The sequence below is a fragment of the Phallusia mammillata genome, chromosome 2 (assembly GCF_965637545.1).
Source record: "Phallusia mammillata chromosome 2, kaPhaMamm4.hap1.1, whole genome shotgun sequence".
Lineage (NCBI taxonomy): Eukaryota > Metazoa > Chordata > Ascidiacea > Phlebobranchia > Ascidiidae > Phallusia > Phallusia mammillata.
Window position 1 is genome coordinate 31,083,550 of NC_137253.1, and position 17,982 is coordinate 31,101,531.

At 37.0% G+C, this 17,982-nt stretch overlaps 1 protein-coding gene and 1 pseudogene across 2 annotated transcripts; one reads left to right on the forward strand and one right to left on the reverse strand.

Moving 5' to 3' along the window:
- Positions 1–1,425: 1,425 nt before the first annotated feature.
- Positions 1,426–7,040, reverse strand: LOC145212366 (uncharacterized; annotated as a pseudogene). Its single transcript, XR_013856681.1, has 11 exons — positions 6,901–7,040; positions 6,380–6,535; positions 6,137–6,262; positions 5,401–5,553; positions 5,083–5,172; positions 3,980–4,096; positions 3,710–3,786; positions 3,559–3,655; positions 3,135–3,231; positions 2,587–2,727; positions 1,426–2,530 (listed from the first exon to the last, which is right to left on the reverse strand). The product of XR_013856681.1 is annotated as an uncharacterized LOC145212366 (transcript).
- A 4,393-nt stretch (positions 7,041–11,433) lies between these two features.
- Positions 11,434–16,626, forward strand: LOC145212363 (uncharacterized). The gene is made up of 11 exons (XM_080080466.1): positions 11,434–11,637; positions 11,928–12,083; positions 12,147–12,269; positions 12,323–12,475; positions 12,760–12,849; positions 13,743–13,859; positions 14,055–14,131; positions 14,186–14,282; positions 14,521–14,617; positions 15,087–15,230; positions 15,287–16,626. The coding sequence occupies exons 1-11, from the start codon at positions 11,562–11,564 to the stop codon at positions 15,420–15,422; spliced, it is 1,266 nt and encodes a 421-aa protein (XP_079936592.1). The 5' UTR covers positions 11,434–11,561; the 3' UTR covers positions 15,423–16,626.
- The last annotated feature ends 1,356 nt before the right edge of the window (positions 16,627–17,982 follow it).

Sequence of the window (17,982 nt, forward strand, 5' to 3'; positions counted from 1 at the left end):
AACCACCATGCAATCCGTAAGTACTACCAGTTCACCACAAGATCGCTATAACTCTTGCTTTCTTGCATTATGTCATTCTTTTAAATTTTATACTCGAACCCCAATCCCCATTCATGTCACAAAAATACTTAAAAGTCTTAGGACGTCTAAATGAGTAATATCGTGCAATCGCCAAGCTACACACTACATGTATGGTTGTATTTCAGGTTGGGTCAGACTCCCCAGAGCGTATTCATAAATGGTAAAATGGAATGTACTTCGAATTGAGGGAACCAAATGTACGTTACTATCAATGGAGTTTTGCTGGCGCGTATATATTACCGTTAAACTGTCATTTGTCGAGCTGATTCTATTACTTTATTTTCTTGCTGTAATTGTGTTAATTGTCGGGCTGTGCTAAAACCCAATTTCAACAACTTGTGAGCAGAAAAATTGCAATCCCGTTTAAAAAGAAAAAGAGCAACATTTGTGTACGGCAAGTACAACGTAATATGCACAACGATAAATTACTTTAATCTACAAGACAATATATACACAGAAACAAACAAAGGTTTCAGAACTCGAAAAAAAAAGAAATGGAAGCGAATTTTGATAAGATTTTTGTCGACAAATGTTACTACATTGGTTCTAACGGTGGGATAATTTTTTCCTTACAAGGTACCTGCAGCTAACAAGGCCCATTAAAAAACTATTGCGTATAACTGAAAAACCATTTAACCGTTCCAGGCCAAATTCGGCATGATTGTTGCAGAGGTTGATATTAAACATCCATTAGATTTTGAGGACGTTTGCAAGTTTTGTTTTTGTAGGATAACAGTTTAAAAAAAATAAAACTTGGGCCTTAATACAAACCTAGGCTGTTAATAAAGCCCAACATTTTCATGTTTTTAAAAAAGAGTCTAGAAACCAATCAGACTCATTTATACTTTGCTTCGGTCAAATAAAAGTTTAAACAAGCCACGTTATTAACTGATTTTACACATATACTGTTAACCAAGACATATAACTGTTAATCTGAAGGTACTAAAAAAAAGAACAAACGACCCCTTGACATTTGATAACCAAAAATACTAAATGAAAGATTACTTCCACAAACATCTTATTCGGACTTTTTATCTCCCTAACAAAGCAAAAAAGCAAATTTTGTGCATATCAGTCGCCTTTAGTATAATAGACACTTGAGAAAATGACAAATTATCGCTGGGCCTTATTGCAAGCAATGACAAACAAAACCGTAATAAAATTTATTTGAAGAAATTCTTTTTTCCAGATCGGATAATGCTACAATTAAACTAAAATGACCCCATTACTAATATATCTTGATAAGTTTTCATTTCGACAACACAACCTTTTCATTTTTGCTACCAATTTTAACAAAAAATAATAAAAAGTTAAAAATAAACACTTCTTAATTTGGATTGGTCATGATAACAATTACATATAACTTGCAGGTCCAAAACTTCGTAAATCATCTCAAGTACATATATATTTTAAAATTAAATCAAAACTGAAGTATTTTTTCTGGCACATAAAAACATATTAGCAGTGGGCCTTATTACCTTCCGGGCCTATATACCTTCACGTACCTAAGTTGTTTACATTTGAATTGTAAGTAGGGTCTTATAATGTGTGCTCGTTTTTTTAAATCTGGATGACACTGCAGCGATGAATGCAGCAAAGTGAAACGTGTTATAAGCTTGTACTTTAAGCACATTTAAAACATATGTACAATTTCGTATTGTGTAAAAAAGCATCAACAGCGCTGGAACTTTATTAAATGACAAGGGAATATTTTGATACATATAAATTGATTATGATTTAATAAATAATTTGCCACCAACTGTTCGATTTGAATTTAGTGTGTAAGTTCCAGTTGCAAAATATTACAAAAATCACACATCATATCATACAAGCATTTCATATTCGCTCGTTTTGGATCAACAGCGTAACAAAGTGTTTATTTTCAGCACAATTATGTGGCTTTTGTCTATTATTGCTTAAGGATCAACAGGCACACACGTATGCATCGAATTATAGATCAGCATATGAGAATCTGAGATCAGCGTTGTTTGCATAAAAGACTTTGGCGTAATGATATTGCATCGTTTAATTTAGGTTTTAACTAGTGGTGGGATTAAAATTTGTTGTCAGCCGGTTCTGTCACAAAAATGATATTTTTTAGCCAGTTCTGTTAAAAAAGTCCGTTTTACAGTAACCAGTAATGCTAACAGGTTTGTTGATCTCATTCGGTTCTATAGACCCGGTGCAAACCGGCTGAATCCCACCACTGGTTTTACCTGTTTGCCTTGTACGTTGAGAAAAAGAAATGTTGCGCTAAACTAAAAGCTAACAAAAGCAAAAAAAAACAGACTGGTGTCAAATATTTAAACCGTATCAATCGCACTTTATACTCATTGCGGCAACGTCAAAAAATGATAATCTCCAATATGCCCGGGGATTCCGATTCAGGTTGACATTATTGCAGCGCCTGTACCACCATCCACCTCCATATTCCTCCGCGCAATTGCCACTATAAATAACAAAAATCTTCCAGCTGAAATTTAATGCAAACATCAGCATTCTTACATAGCATCGTCGTTGTCGCTGTCGTAGGTGGAGAACTGATAGCCGTTGTGATAATTCATCCAATCAACAAGAGTTGATGACGTAATGTAACCGGAAATGTTCAGTTTGTAGTTTCCGATTTCTGAGCCGATTTCGAAATAACTGCAAAAAAGTTAAGCTTCTGATTCGAAAGGTTTTAAAAAATTCCAAAAATTGTTTGTCACGAATTTCGACACTGCAAATAGTTAAACTTTCTTATCGCTCATTGAATAGTGGACAAACACGTTTCAAACATTCAATCACATGTGGCGTCTGTTTGTGTCATTCGGAAATTATAGAATGACGCACTAAGCACAACAAGTGAGCAACAAAGCTGAAACGCGAGCGCAGAAGGAAAAAAGGCAGACGTCAGGCTTTGTGACAAACCCAAGCGCTACACACATATTTTCGCAAGTTGTGTTGTAACTATTTTAATCAGGGTGAAACTAATCTTAGATAACTGTGCTAACAATATTTACAAATATAACTTATACAAGAGAAGCATTATGAGGTTAGTTAAACTTGTTTACCTGTATTCGGCAAATTTCTCCTCCTTGCCGGGGTTTGTCAAATCGAATCGAACTCGGCAGGATTTTGATTGGGTCATCACGTGAATATTTTCCAAGCCTATGTTTGCAGAAGCATGTGTTTAAACGAGATTTTTCCCGAAATCGAAATTTTATGTAGAGTAAACTTCAAAAACATATGGTTTCTGTGAAAAGTGTATTTGTGATTTATATTGCTAGCAGCGAAACGGAATTCCTAAATCAAAGAGTATTAGAAGTGATTAGAACAATATCCTGGTAATGCAATAAAGAATCGTGGGTTGTAATTTGCTTTAGCAAACTATACCGTATACCGGTTTGTGTTTTGTGGCGCATTTCTTCAAGAAAATGTTGCTGTTTTTTCAACAAATAAACACATCAGATTTACACACAAGAATCAAAAACAAACCTAGCCAGAATTCCCCAGATTGGTTTCCAAACCCAGTTTTATAATCTTCCCAGGTTCTGTTGAAGCTAACACTTCCGTCAAAGCGAGTTTGAACCGTCTACAATACAATAGTAAGTTTAAGGAAAAGTAAAGTGGAATGATGATAACTCACAGTCCATCCTTGTGAACAAAGATTCTTCAGAGTTTCTGCAAGTAGAGATTCTTGGCTTCCCGGGGCACAAGGCAATTCTGCCCAAAAAATATTTTTAATTAGGTCCAACAAAACTTCTGTGGCCAAATACAAATGTCTTTCTGGTCTAAATTAATCCCAGGACTTCAAATCAATGCATTGTACAGTAAATTTTCCATTTGTCCAGTTCATTGCGTAAATGCTAAGTATCAAGAACCAGCAGCTCAGGTTTTACGTCCGAAATCGACTTACCGGTCTCACAGTTTCTTCCAGTGTATTTTTCCGGACACAAGCAGCCATAATCAGCAAGCAAGTCGACGCATGTGCCGTTATTTGCACATGGGTTAACGTATGAGCAAACGTCAAAATCTAAAACAGTAAAACTGTTAACCAGGGAGTTTGCGACATGAGGACCGCGCATGTTCGATCCCGCTTTTCAACTTATGTTTGCTCTAAACAAGCTTATTTCGGGGCCGACTTTACACTGGACCATACTTATCACGTTATTCCGTTCAGTTTACGGCCTATTGTGGACATTGTCTAGTACAGGGGTCGGCAACCGTTTTAGGCGACGCGTGCCAATTTACTTGTTATTTCCATTTGTCAATGACCTCGCGTGCCAACGTTTTTCCAAATAATAGTGGTTCGTGCCAGCAGATATCAATAATAAAGAGAAAGCAGAGTGTTTTGTCCATGTCCATGAACTAAAAAAATCAGTGTAACAGGTTAAATCATACTTCCATATAAACACCCAAATCGGTTGGCGTGACATGAAAAATCACCGCGTGCCATGGGTTGCCGACCCCTGGTCTACTAAAAAAATCAGGGCCGGGTTTTTGATTTGTACTTTTGGGTTTCGGCCGGTCTCACAATTTCTCACATGCGGCCAATGTGCACCAAGTAGTAAACATTACATTTCTTTTTTCTTCACAATAAGGGCCAGAGTTGCAAGCGGGCCCGAATTCTGAGCCCGAACCCGGCCCGAACCCGGCCCGAACCCGGCCCGAACCCGGCCCGAACCCGAAACGTTTTTGAGAAGCCCGTTTGGGCCCGAAATTTTGATTGACACGCCTATCCACGAAAGCCTTGCAAAAAAGGATGAGAAAGAAAAAAGAGAAAGACAACAAACACAATAAGCAATAGTAGACAATAGGGTAAACAATTCGTTTTAGAGTAGGGTGGGCATTATAGGTAAAAGCCGGAGACTTGTTACTCAACTGAGTGATATTATTGTAAAAAAAATGGCGGACACGGAACGTAAAATCAGGCCCGTTTTCCCACAAATACCTAAGCCCGAAAAGCCCGGCCCAACTTGCAACTCTGATAAGGGCCATTAATAAAAGCCCTAAATTTACCATCAAACGAAAACCAGTCGGTGTTGGTCGTATTTGTGCCGTTGTAAGCCTTTGCCTTCATCGCGTAGATGACAACCTTGCCACCATCGTCTGTGAAAAAAGTCTTTTTGTGAACGGTGTTTATTTTTCTGGTGTACTTTTTGGTACTGCAACATGTTCAAGCAATGTACAACAATTTTTTTTGTGCCCATTAGCATTGCTGATAAACACGTCTGCGCGACAGAAACACGCTTGTAGACACATGTGTTTGCGATTTGGAAAACATCTTCTTGTGTTTACAGTAATGTTTTGATCATTCGACTCTGTCAGTCCACTGACCTGAAATCGTTCCTCGCTTTTTCGCAGCAGCGCACACAGAGCTGTTGGTGAAATATTTTCCACTCGTGTACGTATAGGAAGCACCGGCACATTTCGGCGGACAGTAGACATGAGTAATCGGTAATTCGCAGTCGCCAGTTGTTTTGCATGTCACTATGCAGTAAAAATCGGGAAAAAAATAGTTTAACCTTTTAAACTCTAACGTTTCTCCGGAATAGATTCTACCATCCGCCTTCTACAGTAGCGAGACAAAATCGCGCAGTAATACCAACCTTTTGAGCTCCGGCAGTGTTATAATAATATCCAACGAAACATAAGGTTTTAACATGTGTCATAAGGTCATGGATTTGATACATTAATTCCAATCGTTATAACTGTAGACATGTTGTGAGTTTGGTAAAAGGAATGTTATAAACCACATTATTTCAACAAGTAATAGTAAGAACGCTGTAATTGTTATTGTGTATCGCTGGCCAAGTACATTTACGGCAGTCTTTTAATAGGCTCATTGTGTGGAAGCAGATGCAAATTAGGCATCATATTCATACACAAAGTGTAACAGTATAAATCTCGACATCATAAACTTGAACAGCCAATCTGGTAACTGCTATGTGAAACAGACAGAAAAATAGTCACAATAAACTGGACTTTGAGATTTAATGAAACCTACCACATTTTTTCACAATCAAAGTTTGACAATAAGCATGATTTTCGTCAATATGTAAAAATCTCTTACTTGCAAACGTGTAGCCGTATTGTCCCTTTGCACATGTTTGACTCTTTACACCTTGGCTCTTTTTGCCGTATCGAGACCCACTTTTTCCTGTTGGGCTGCGATAAATCGTCACAACTCCACCATCATCTAAAACATACAAGTTTAACCAATGATTGTCGGGGGAGTTTTAAAAGTCAGATATACTCATATTAAAACAATACATTTGTGTTCATGTACTTTGTTTGCACATATTGTTCAACTCACTGTCAATCCGTTGGTCGTGCATTGCTGCAAGACATATCGGGCCGCTTGTGTAGACCCCATTTCCACACAACGACGGATTTTCTTCCCAACAGTTTGCCGGATAAATCACGCTCGTGATCGAGTGCTTCAAGTGGGCAAACCGAGTCTTGCAAGTAACTGCACAAGAACATACATTTAGAATCGCCACTAAAACGTGTTTTGAAAGTTTACCACTCTTTTTCGCTTATAACTTTTTTTTATTGTAGCTTGGGCCAAAAGTCAAATAATTTTTTTGCCGATTTTTGGAATATTTGATTCATGGCATTCTTTAACACTGTGATTTTTAGAAACTTTCATCCGTGGTCCTACTATAAGTCCTAGCGCAAAATTACGTTGAAATAGTTCAGCGTTTTAGAGTTTTGAAACTTTGACGAATACAAAACGTTTTCTGTCTGCTTTAAAAATACCCATATTTAAAATTGTTTGAGTCAAGTTGTCTCAGATTGTTGAGCTTATAGTAGCCAATAAAGTTTTAGTCTTACTTGCTGGATTGTATTCGGTGGAGATCCCATCGAAGAAAACCGCCCAGAGAAACACAATGGCCGCGTACACATTCAAGCAAGATGAACGATGCATGATCAGAAGATACTTTGTTTGGGAGGAGTAAAATTATGAACCTTATTTTACTTTCAAGCAAAAGAAAACACGAACTAGTACTGCGTTTTCCGCTAACGTTCTGGCCCGATTGACAAGTCTTTTTTAAAAAAACTAATATCCCTTAAAAAGTCACTAAAGTAATCACAGCAAATATAAGCTTCGAATCCTACAGGTTTATGCCGTCCCACAGTCAGTGAATTTACCGAGGAGTTATCAGCCCAAAAAACACACACATCCGGTTGTTGTTTTATCCAGCCTTGCCAGTCAACTAGATGTAAATCAATAATTTTACTTTTAAGCGATTGTTAATGACTTAAATTAACCATAGTAAACGAGTTATACTTAATATGTTTATCATTGTATGCTTTCCGCTAATACAAAACCACCTTTTCTTTGCCAATTAATTTCGATTTTTACCCACATACATTTTAAATTAATTTGAGCTTAGTTAGCAGGGACGTACTCAGCACAACCTACTTCGTTAACACATCCTGCTCACAACACGCCACATCTGTAAAAGAGATTCTTCCTTTTTTTCCCAATGGCGTTTTTTTATTACCAACACCTTTACGACAATGATAGTCTAAATGGTAATCTGTGATCCATTACGTGTGTTAAAATGTATTCACTCGAAATGTCATACTTTGAACACATGAAATTTGCAATAATCGCTACTTTGGTGTGCGATGACTTTTCAATAAGGTGGGAGAGTTTTGTATCTGTGCAAAGTTATCGAATAACTTCCATGGAAACAGCATTCACCGCCTTTTTGTTTAAAGCAGCCTGCATACCACTTAATGTACGGCCACATGTTGCCCCACAGAGCATTGAGGTTTGTACTGTCGCACTCATGACACAATTGGCCCCTCAGTTAGGTGAAAACATTGATTTAATCAGAGATCAGTATGTAGAACAGTACGTGACACGAGTGCTTGCTACTCTCTAAAAGATACTAGAAAGATACTAGAAAAGTGTGACGAAGAAAAATAACAGCTACCTTTGGGGCTCCAAGAAATGACAATTCTTTGACTTTGATGAATTCCACGCAGTCAACTGACATAGACCAAATGAGTTGAGTTAAGTTTATTTCGCTTGGTGAAAGACAACATAGCAACACAATTGCACTAAAACAATCACCAAGCCGGAAATAGCTGCGCAACGTTCAGACTTATGAAACGCATAAAAGTGGATGGCACGATTGGTGCATGATAAACGCGCTGCAGCTACACCGTAAATGTTTTAATTTTAGTGCAAATATTGTTTTCTGTTTTCGGACTTTATTGCGATATTTGCCCGTGTATTACAGCGTTTAAAGCATTTTTTTCTTAAAACGCAATCTTATCCATCACGATAAAGTTGCAAACTAACTTTCTTTTAACAGTTTATGTTGGCCTGCAAAGTGTGCCACGAAAGGATTATCTAAGTTTGTTAGCACGCTTTAAAAGTTTGGAAACCACTGGTTTTAAAATCCACCAGTACTTTTGTAAAGGTTAAGCTGAGTTTTATCTGAATACAATGTTTAAATAATGTAAAAACACATAATTATATTTCTTCTGTTTCGTCTGCTGTGATTTTGTAAAAGCGCAATTAGTCGCGCAAGTTTAACTGATATTCCTACATTCAAGCCTACAAAGAGTACGTCCGTACATAATATAATAAAAAACACATACACATTGGAGAATAATATACAACTATAGTTATATTTGTAAGGGGAAATATTCATGTATTTTAGCTTAAGTCATTGGCTAGGTCCAATTAACAAGATTGCTTTCTGACAAAAAAACGGTAAATTTTTTTTTGGAGATTGATTAGGTTAGCTTGGATTATTGTGTTTATAAAACACAGAGGAATATAAAGCGAGAGGCAAGATGTTAACGTAAAGGAATAGGAATGGTAGAAAGCTTGAAATTCCAAAACGTAAAAATAATCATTATGGGTTTAGAAATGTGACGATGATCAAATGCAACGTTATTGCAATCATCTGACAATACCATAAAGTCGCTATGATCGAAGTTTCTATTTTGGATATCTCATAACTTTATTTAGGCTTATACTCGATCCAAATTATAACTTGGCCTAGGCCAGGCCTGCACAACATACGGCCCGCGAAAGCTTTTAGTGCGGCCCGCAAGAAGATTTTAAAATACTTTGCATTGAACCAAAAAAACGTTATGCCGCGATGTTGTGTAATAATCACATAGACCTCTAAATGAGTAATCTTACTTCAGTTCATTGTTTTATTCATTACGAAACAATCCCATCTTTGTTTCACACACAAAGCTTGGTTATAGCGTTTAGTATCTATAGTAGAGCCTAGTCTAATCTTATGTGCGCGCGCAAGTAGGCTATTTTAGGATTGTCCAAAATGGCTGAAAACACTAAAAGAAAGATTGAAAGTAAGGTCAGAGTGTTTTATCCGGAATGGACAAGCAAATACTTATTTGCAGTGGTGAAGACAAAAATAATGTGTCTTGTTTGTCGAAACAAACTTTCTCTGTATTAAACTTTAACAAAAACAAGCAGCGATCTTCACTTGCTGATGGACATTTGAAGGATATTCTAAAACTTTCAAGTTCCAGCCTCGTGCCCGATTACGACGTGCTTGTTGACAACAAAAGATGCAACATCTCTCATTGAATTTTAGTTACAAATTTTGTTCTTTGGGTTGATGTTGATGCCTAAGAAAATTTATTCGTTCATGTGATATTGTTTGTCAGCGACGAAAGAAAGCTTTTCAGATTTTAAATTTTGCCTTGGTAATAGCAGTTATATCCAGCATGACCGACAAGTTTTTAAAATAGTATAGGCTTATACAGGGACATTTAAAATACGTAATTAGCATGCGGCCCGCGAAACATTTATGTGTTCCGTTGTGGCCCTTGCGTTGTTTTGAGTTGTGCAGGCCTGGCCTAGGCACACAAACCAATCTAACATATTTACACCTTTCCAATCCAACGATTACTGCATGTAAACGGATTTGTTTACAGTTCAGTTAAGCTCACTGTACTATAGTATTACCACTGGACAAACCAATCTAATTTGGCGTGCAACCCCATAAGTAAAATCAAGTGGTTAAAGTCTATTACACGAGCTAGAAATTTGTTGTAAAGGATGACAATGTAGGGTAAAACTATCTTTCGCCACGTTGAAATTATCTCATTTTAGCCAACTATGTACAAATTTGTGTTCGGAATTTATATTTAATGTGGTCGCAAGGTGTCGCCCCTGGGTTGTGACACCACTTGATCGAATAGCAGTTTACAGTGTTTGGAGCATGGCATTCAGGACAGGTGACCTTATAAAAGGTTGGATAGTTTGTTTGTTGTGACATATGTTGTATGGTGTCAGAAGCAAAAAGGAAATACAAAATGTTTTTACCATGCAAAAGAGAGGACTTATAAAACTAGGTCAAGTTTCTTAGTGGATTTATTCTTTATTTGAAGGGTTTTATATTGTTATTACTGACTATGAAACAGTGTAGGTTTAGGTGACTGTTGTCACCCAGTAATAAAAAGCTAAATTAAAATTTGCTTGTATATAGTACATGATATGTTTGATCAGCTTTTCCAAAGTTTGCTGCCAAAAAATGCTTCAAAAGAAACAGAAAGGCCTATGCATGTGAATAAAACATGGCCTTTTATGCAGTTTTAGGCATTTACTAAAATGCATCGGCTGTCTATGTTTCTTGTGAAGAGCTTTTAAATGAACAAGATGTAATCGTTAACATAGCTAATAACGATGTACTAATAGCAAAATCGTCGTGATCCACGGGTGCTAAATTTTGTCAGTTAATTAATGACATTAACATAGCTATAATGTGTGTTTTACAGTGAAGCAGTCAAGTCCTAAATGACAGTATTATACGGATCAAGATAAGTCCTAAATGACAGTATTATGCAGCGGGCTTTGCCTTGGATGGTTTTCAACTCTAACCACGTGTTAATTAATCAAGGACGCCTCGAGTTTACTGATTCTGTGCGTTGCAACAAAACGTCAGAGCGTTACCTGCCTTGGGGAAGCGACGTTTAAAGCGTTGCGGGAGGAAGCACTTCACACAATGTTGCAAGGCGACTAATCAACCACAAGCATAATGTGATGAAACCACCATATTATTTAATTCAGCCGCTTTAGAAAAGCAGATTAAACCTGCAAGGTTGTATTTAGTCAGTTATATTTCAACGTATTTTATATTAAGCAATAAAAACAGAAATTAGTTAATACAACAACATCACAAAGAATTTATTGAACAACAACGCTTACTTTGCTGTTTGCATGAATTTGACTGTCGTTTTTGTTGAAGGGCAACCATGAATAGTCTGTTGAAGGGTAAAAGCGTGCAAATATAAAGCCAGTTTGGGTCAATTTTGTGAAGATGTGATGTTTACAATTAACAAATGTAGAATGAGCGTTCTAAGTACTAATATGTTTTTGTTTTAAAGTATTCCAACCAAAAATTTTGAGGCTAATGTTTGCATTTGGTTTGTGTAACTCTTGACTAGACCAGATTAAAGATAAACAACTGGTAAAGGACTTCACTTGGAGGGCAATGAATTCACCGAAAGCTAGTGGTTTGGCGCTGACTCTCTTATTTGACTTCATCGCGGTTTTATTGGGACAATCAGGTAACCGGTGATATAACCAACTGATGACCTAACTGTATTGTTTTATATTTGCATTGTTTACAATCAGTCGCAAATTAAAGGAAAACGGTTTGACGTTCCAGTAAAATAATTGACATTATGCTGCTGGTTTGACGTACCGCTAAGAGTTCCGTAGCAAAGATATATCACATATATCGACGCTTTTCAAAAAACTTTCAAAGATTAATGTAATTTCTAGGACGAATGCATCCCGCCTAGCATGACCTTTACAAAATATGTTCAACGAATTTTAACTTAAAGTATTGTTTAAGTAACGTGCAAGACACAGTTTTCTGACTTGAAGCACTCGATCACGAGCGTGATTTGCCCGGCCGACTGTTGGGAAGAAAATTCGTCGTTATGTGGAAATGGGGTCTACACGAGCGGCCCGATATGTCTTGCAGCAATGCACGACCAACAGATTGATAGTGAGTGAAATCAAATGTCAGTTTTGTTTTTAAGAAGCGCGATGTAAACGAACATTACTCTAGATTCCGGTGGACTTGTTCAGGTTTTTCGCAATCCGGGCCAGGGAGCTCATTTGTACGGAAAACAAAGAAATGGCGTTCAAACTCAAACCTGCTCTGCGGGCAAATACTCTTACACATTTTCAAGTAAGAATATGTTAAACTGACATAGTGTTTTTATTACCTTTAAACTGTGTTAGTGACATGCAAAACAACTGGCGACTGCGAATTACCGATTACCCATGTCTACTGTCTGGCGAAATGCAAGGCTGCTTCCTACACGTACACGAGTGGAAAATATTTCACCAACAGCTCTGTGTGCGCTGCTGCGAAAAAGCGAGGAACGATTTCAGGTCAGTGGAATGTTGAAACTGTACGAAGATGTTGGTTCGGCAAAAGTTTTCATTTTCAGGCAAAAGCGAATTCCTGCAACCTTGATTGCTTCCGAGTGGTCTGTTTGTCGCTTCCACGACTTGATACAAAAACTATGTGGATTTGTAATTCACTTGCGAAAAGCATTTTTTAGGAATACGGAGCTGCTTTAATCAACATTTTTTGTTCAATAAAAATGTAGTTTATAAGTTCACTTGCAAAAACATGTTTTAGTAATATGAAGTTCACAAAAGATTTTTTACAGACGCTGGTGGCAAGGTTGTCATCTACGCGATGAAGGCAAAAGCTTACAACGGCACAAATACGACCAACACCGACTGGTTTTCGTTTGATGGTAAACTTAAGGCTTTTATTAATGGCCCTTAGTGTTGGTGACTCAAAGCGATTAATATAACTGGTTTGCCACGAGCGATTAATATAACTGGTTTGTGTTCGCAAACATATTGGAAATGGCTTTGCTGCGAGGACAGACCAAATTATTTTTCCAAAATAAAATTTACAGCAATAACAAATGCCCTTTTTTGTCGGTTATACCAATGTAAATCAATGTTAAAACGTTTTACAACCAGGAATTGACTTTCATTTTCCTTTTTTAACAAATTTGTCGTTCAACTGGTGTTATGCTAAACAAAATACTAGTTGTTGTTTCAAGAACTTGTTTGCTGACGTTTCACCCACCAGAACGGTAGGGCTTCTTCACCGCAATGAATGAATAACACAGCGCGCACAGAGGCGAAAATGCACAAAAACAGCGGGATACGTCAGCAAATACAAGTTCTTGAAACAACAACTAGTATTTTGTTTAGCATAACACCAGTTGAACGACAAATTTGTTAAATTTGCAACCTGGTGGACGAAACGCCTGTTCAGTATTTTGCATTTTCTTGTTAAGTCTACTTCATGCCGGCTAATCAATGTTTTAATTTATACGAAAACGTGTAATGTTCCCTCTTTGGTGAACTTAGGCCGCTTGCCCGAAATTGTGAGACCGGCCGGAACCCAAAAGTACAAACTAAAATTCTGGCCCTGATTTTGTTACTAGACAATGTCCACAAGAAGCCGTAAACTGAACGGAATAAAGTCATAGATAATTTTATACGTATATGGTCCAGCGTGGAGTCGGCCCCGAAATAAGCTTGTTTAGAGCAAACATAAGTTGAAAAGCCGGCTCGAACATGCGAGGTCCTCAGGTTGCAAACTCCGTGGTTAACAATTTTACTGTTATAGATTTTGACGTTTGCTCCTACGTGAACCCGTGTGCAAATAATGGCACATGCGTCGACTTGCTTGCTGATTATGGCTGCTTGTGTCCGGAAAAATACACTGGAAGAAACTGTGAGACCAGTAAGTCGATTTTGAACATTACATTACGAGCTGTTGGTTCTTGATACTTAGTATTTACGCAATGAACTGGACAAATTGAAAATTTACTGTGCATCGCATTGATTTGTAGTCATGGGATTAATTTAGACCAGAAAGACGTTTGTTTTTGGCCACAGAAGTTTTGTTGCACCTAATTTAAAAATATTTTTTTGGCAGAATTGCCTTGTGCCCCGGGAAACCAAAAATCTGCACTTGCCGAAACTCTAAAGAATCTCTGTTTACAAGGATGGACTGTGAGTTATCATCATTCCACTTTACTTTTCCTTAAACTAACTATTGTGTTGTAGACGGTTCAAACTCGCTTTGACGGAAGTGTTAGTTTCAGCAGACCCTGGGAAGATTACAAAACTGGGTTTGGAAGCCAATCTGGGGAATTTTGGCTTGGTTTGTTTTTGATTCTTTTGTGAAAATCTGATGTGTTTATTTGTTGAAAAAACATCAACATTTTGCTTGAAGAAATGCGCCACAAAACACAAACCGGTATTTTAAGAAAATCTTGCCGCTGCTATAGCAATATAAATCACAAAAACAGTTTTCACATTAACCATATTTTTTAGTTTACCCTACATGAAGTTTCGATTTCAGAAAAATCTCGTTTAAAAACATGCTTCTGTATACATAGGTTTGGAAAAAATTCACGTGATGACCCAATCAAAATCCTGCCGAGTTCGATTCGATTTAACAAACCCCGGCAAGGAAGTGAAATTTGCCGAATACAGGTAAACAAATATAACTAACCCCAAAAAGATTCTCTTCTGTATATTTGTAAACATTGTTAGCACAGTTATCTATGATTAGTTTAACCGTGAACAAAATATTTACAACACAACTTGCGAAATATGTGTGTAGCGCTTAGGTTTCTTAAAAAGCGTAACGTTTGACTTTTTCCCTTCTTCGTTCGCGTTTCTGCTTTTTTGTTGCTCACTTGACGCAACATGTGATTGAAAGTTTAAAACGTATTTGTCCACTATTCAAAGGGCGTTAAGAGAGTTTAACTATTTGCAGTGTCAAAATTTGTGAAAAACAACTTGGCCAAATGGTCCGGCGCCTGACCCCATATACACATAAAAACCTTGACCGGGATTCGTCCCCGGGAGCGCCCTGGGTTCCAACGCTGTAAAAAAAATGCAAAAACAACTTTTGGAATTTTTCAAAACCTTTCGAATCAGAAGCTTAACTTTTTTGCAGAATTTTCGAAATCGGCTCAGAAATCGAAAACTACAAACTGAACATTTCCGGTTACAGTACGTCATCAACTCTTGATGATAACATGGATTATCACATCGGGATGCTGTTCTCCACCTACGACAGGGACAATGACATTCACACGACGTAAGAGTGCTGATGTTTGCATTAAATTTCAGCTGAGTGATTATTGTTATTTACAGTATCCATTGTGCTGAGCATTATGGAGGTGGATGGTGGTACAGAAACTGCCGTTATGTCGACCTGAATCAGAGTCCCCGGGCACATTGGAACCCATCATCTTTTGACGTGACCGCAATGAGCATAAAGTGCGATTGACACGGTTTAAATATTTGACATCAGCCTGATTTTTTACTTTTGTTAGCTTTTGGTTTAACGCAACATTTCTTATTTCTCAACGTACCAGGCAAAAACAGTTAAAACCTAAACTAAACGACTCAATATCATTTCGCTAAAGTCTTATATGCAAAAAACGCAAAAAAGGTCTTCTCATGTGCAAATCCACAATCCTTGCGTAAACGCGTAATTTTTGTGTGTCTGTTGAACCTTAAGCAATGGTAGACAAAAGTCACAAGATCGTGCTGAAAAACACAAATTAAGTTACGCTGTTGATTCAAAACGAGCGATTAGTGAATGTGTTTATGTATGTGTGTGATTTTTGTTATATTTTGCAGCTGGAACTTACACACTAAATTCAAATCAAACAGTTGGTGGCAAATTATTTATTAAATCATAATCAATTTCTCTATTTTAGAATATCCTAAATATCATTTAATAAAGTTTCAGCCTAACCCTTTATAAGAAAGTTCCTTGCGCTGTTGATGCTTTTTTACACAATACGAAATTGTACATATGTTTTAAATGTGCTTGAAGTACAAGCTTAAAACAAATTTCACTTTGCTGGCATTTTTAATTAACTAATTAATCCTGCGCTTCATCGCTGCAGTGTCATCCAGATTTTTAAACACATTATAAGACTCCACTTACAACTCAAGTGTAAATAACTTCTGTGAGAAACAAACACGTGTAGAATACATTATTGCAGATTTCAGCAAACAAACAGCGATACCTACCGTTAGAACCAATGTAGTAACATTTGTCGACAAAGATCTTATCAAAATTCGATTTTATGTCTTTCTTTCGAGTTTTAAAACCTTTGTTTTTTCTGTATATATATTGTCTTGTGGAATAAAGTAATTTATCGTTGTGCATGTAAGGTTGTACTTGCCGTGCACAAATGTTGCTCTTTATCTTTCAAAACGGGATTGCAATTTCTCTGCTTTCAAGCTGTTGAAATCGGGTTTAGCACAGCCCGACAATTAACATAATTACTGCTAGAAAATAAAATAATGGAATCATTCGACAAATGATAGTTTCACGGTAATATATACGCGCCAGCAAAACTCCATTGACAGTAACGTACATTTGGTTCCCTCAATTCGAAGTACATTCGATTTTACCATTTATGAATACGCTCTGGGGAATCTGACCCAACCTGAAATACAACCATGCATGTAGTGTGTATAGTGTGCCTTGTTTTTATTGTGAACGTGCTTACAGTTCCAAAACGCCCCCTAAACACAGGGAGGTGGTAAGGCAGATTCGTGGAACTAAAGTCTCACTTTTAAAAGAACATTAGTAGTGTTTGTTGAGTAAAGTCGTGCTTGGTTAAGACGGAAGTTTAACTTGTTTGGATCAGAATTGAAAATTTTGAGCCAAATTCGAAAGTACAAGCCCGGACCCCGAATCGTTTTGTAAAAGTGCGATCCCGAAAGTGTAACCTAATATATCTACATTCAAGTCTACAAAGAGTACGTCCGTACATAATATAATAAAGAACACGCACATATTAGAAAATAGTATACAATGGCATAAAAACGCATTTCAGACCGATTTGGTGTGAGGTCCAGCAACTATAGCTATCTTAACAAGGGAAATATTTATGTATTTTAGCTTAAGCCATTGGCTAGGCCCAATTAACGATACTGCTTTCTGAGAAGAAATACGCTAAATTACTTCTTTATGGAGATTAATTAGGTTAGGTTGGGTCATTGTGTTTGTAAAACACAGGAGAATATAAAGCGAGAGACAAGATGTTAACGCAAAGGAATGGTAGAAAGCTTGAAATTCCAAAACGTAAAAAATAATCATTACGAGTCTAGAAATGTGACGATGGCCAATTGCAACGTTATTGCAATCATGTGACAATAGCATAAAGTCGCTATTACGTAAGTTTGCATTTTGGATATAGGCTATGGTAACTCTATTTATGCTTATACTCAATCCAAATTATACCTTGACCGACACACAAATCAATGTGATATTTTTACACTGTTTCAATTCAATGATTACTGCATGTAAACGGATTTGTTTACAGTTCAGTTAAGTTCACTGTACTGTAGTATTACCACTGGACAAACTAATCTAATTTGGCGAACAACCCCACTAGTAAAATCAAGTGGTTAAAGTCTATCACACGAGCTAGAAATTTGTTGTAATGGATGACAATGTAGAGTAACACTATCTTTCGATACTTTGCCTTTTTTATTTCTTGTGATAAATAAAGGTTGAAATTATCTCATTTTAGCCAACTATGTACAAATTCGTGTTCGGAATTTATATTTAATGTGGTCGTAAGGTGTCACCCCTGGGTTGTAATATCACCTGGTCGAATAGCAGTTTACAGTGTTTGGAGCATGGCATTCAGTACAGGCGACCTTTCAAATGGTTGGATAGTTTGTGTGTTGTGACATATGTTGTATGGTGTCAGAAGCAAAAAGGAAATACAAAATGTTTTTACCATGCAAAAGAGAGGACTTATAAAAGTTGGTCAAGTTTCTTAGTGGATTTATTCTTTATTTGAAAGGTTTCATATTGT

Excerpts from the sequence above, each read along its gene's own strand:
- LOC145212363 (XM_080080466.1), top strand. The coding sequence starts at position 11,562 with ATGAATTCACCGAAAGCTAGTGGTTTGGCGCTGACTCTCTTATTTGAC. Across the intron at positions 12,850-13,742 it reads CGACTGGTTTTCGTTTGATG|ATTTTGACGTTTGCTCCTAC; the intron begins GTAAACTTAAGG and ends TTACTGTTATAG. Across the intron at positions 14,283-14,520 it reads ATCTGGGGAATTTTGGCTTG|GTTTGGAAAAAATTCACGTG; the intron begins GTTTGTTTTTGA and ends CTGTATACATAG.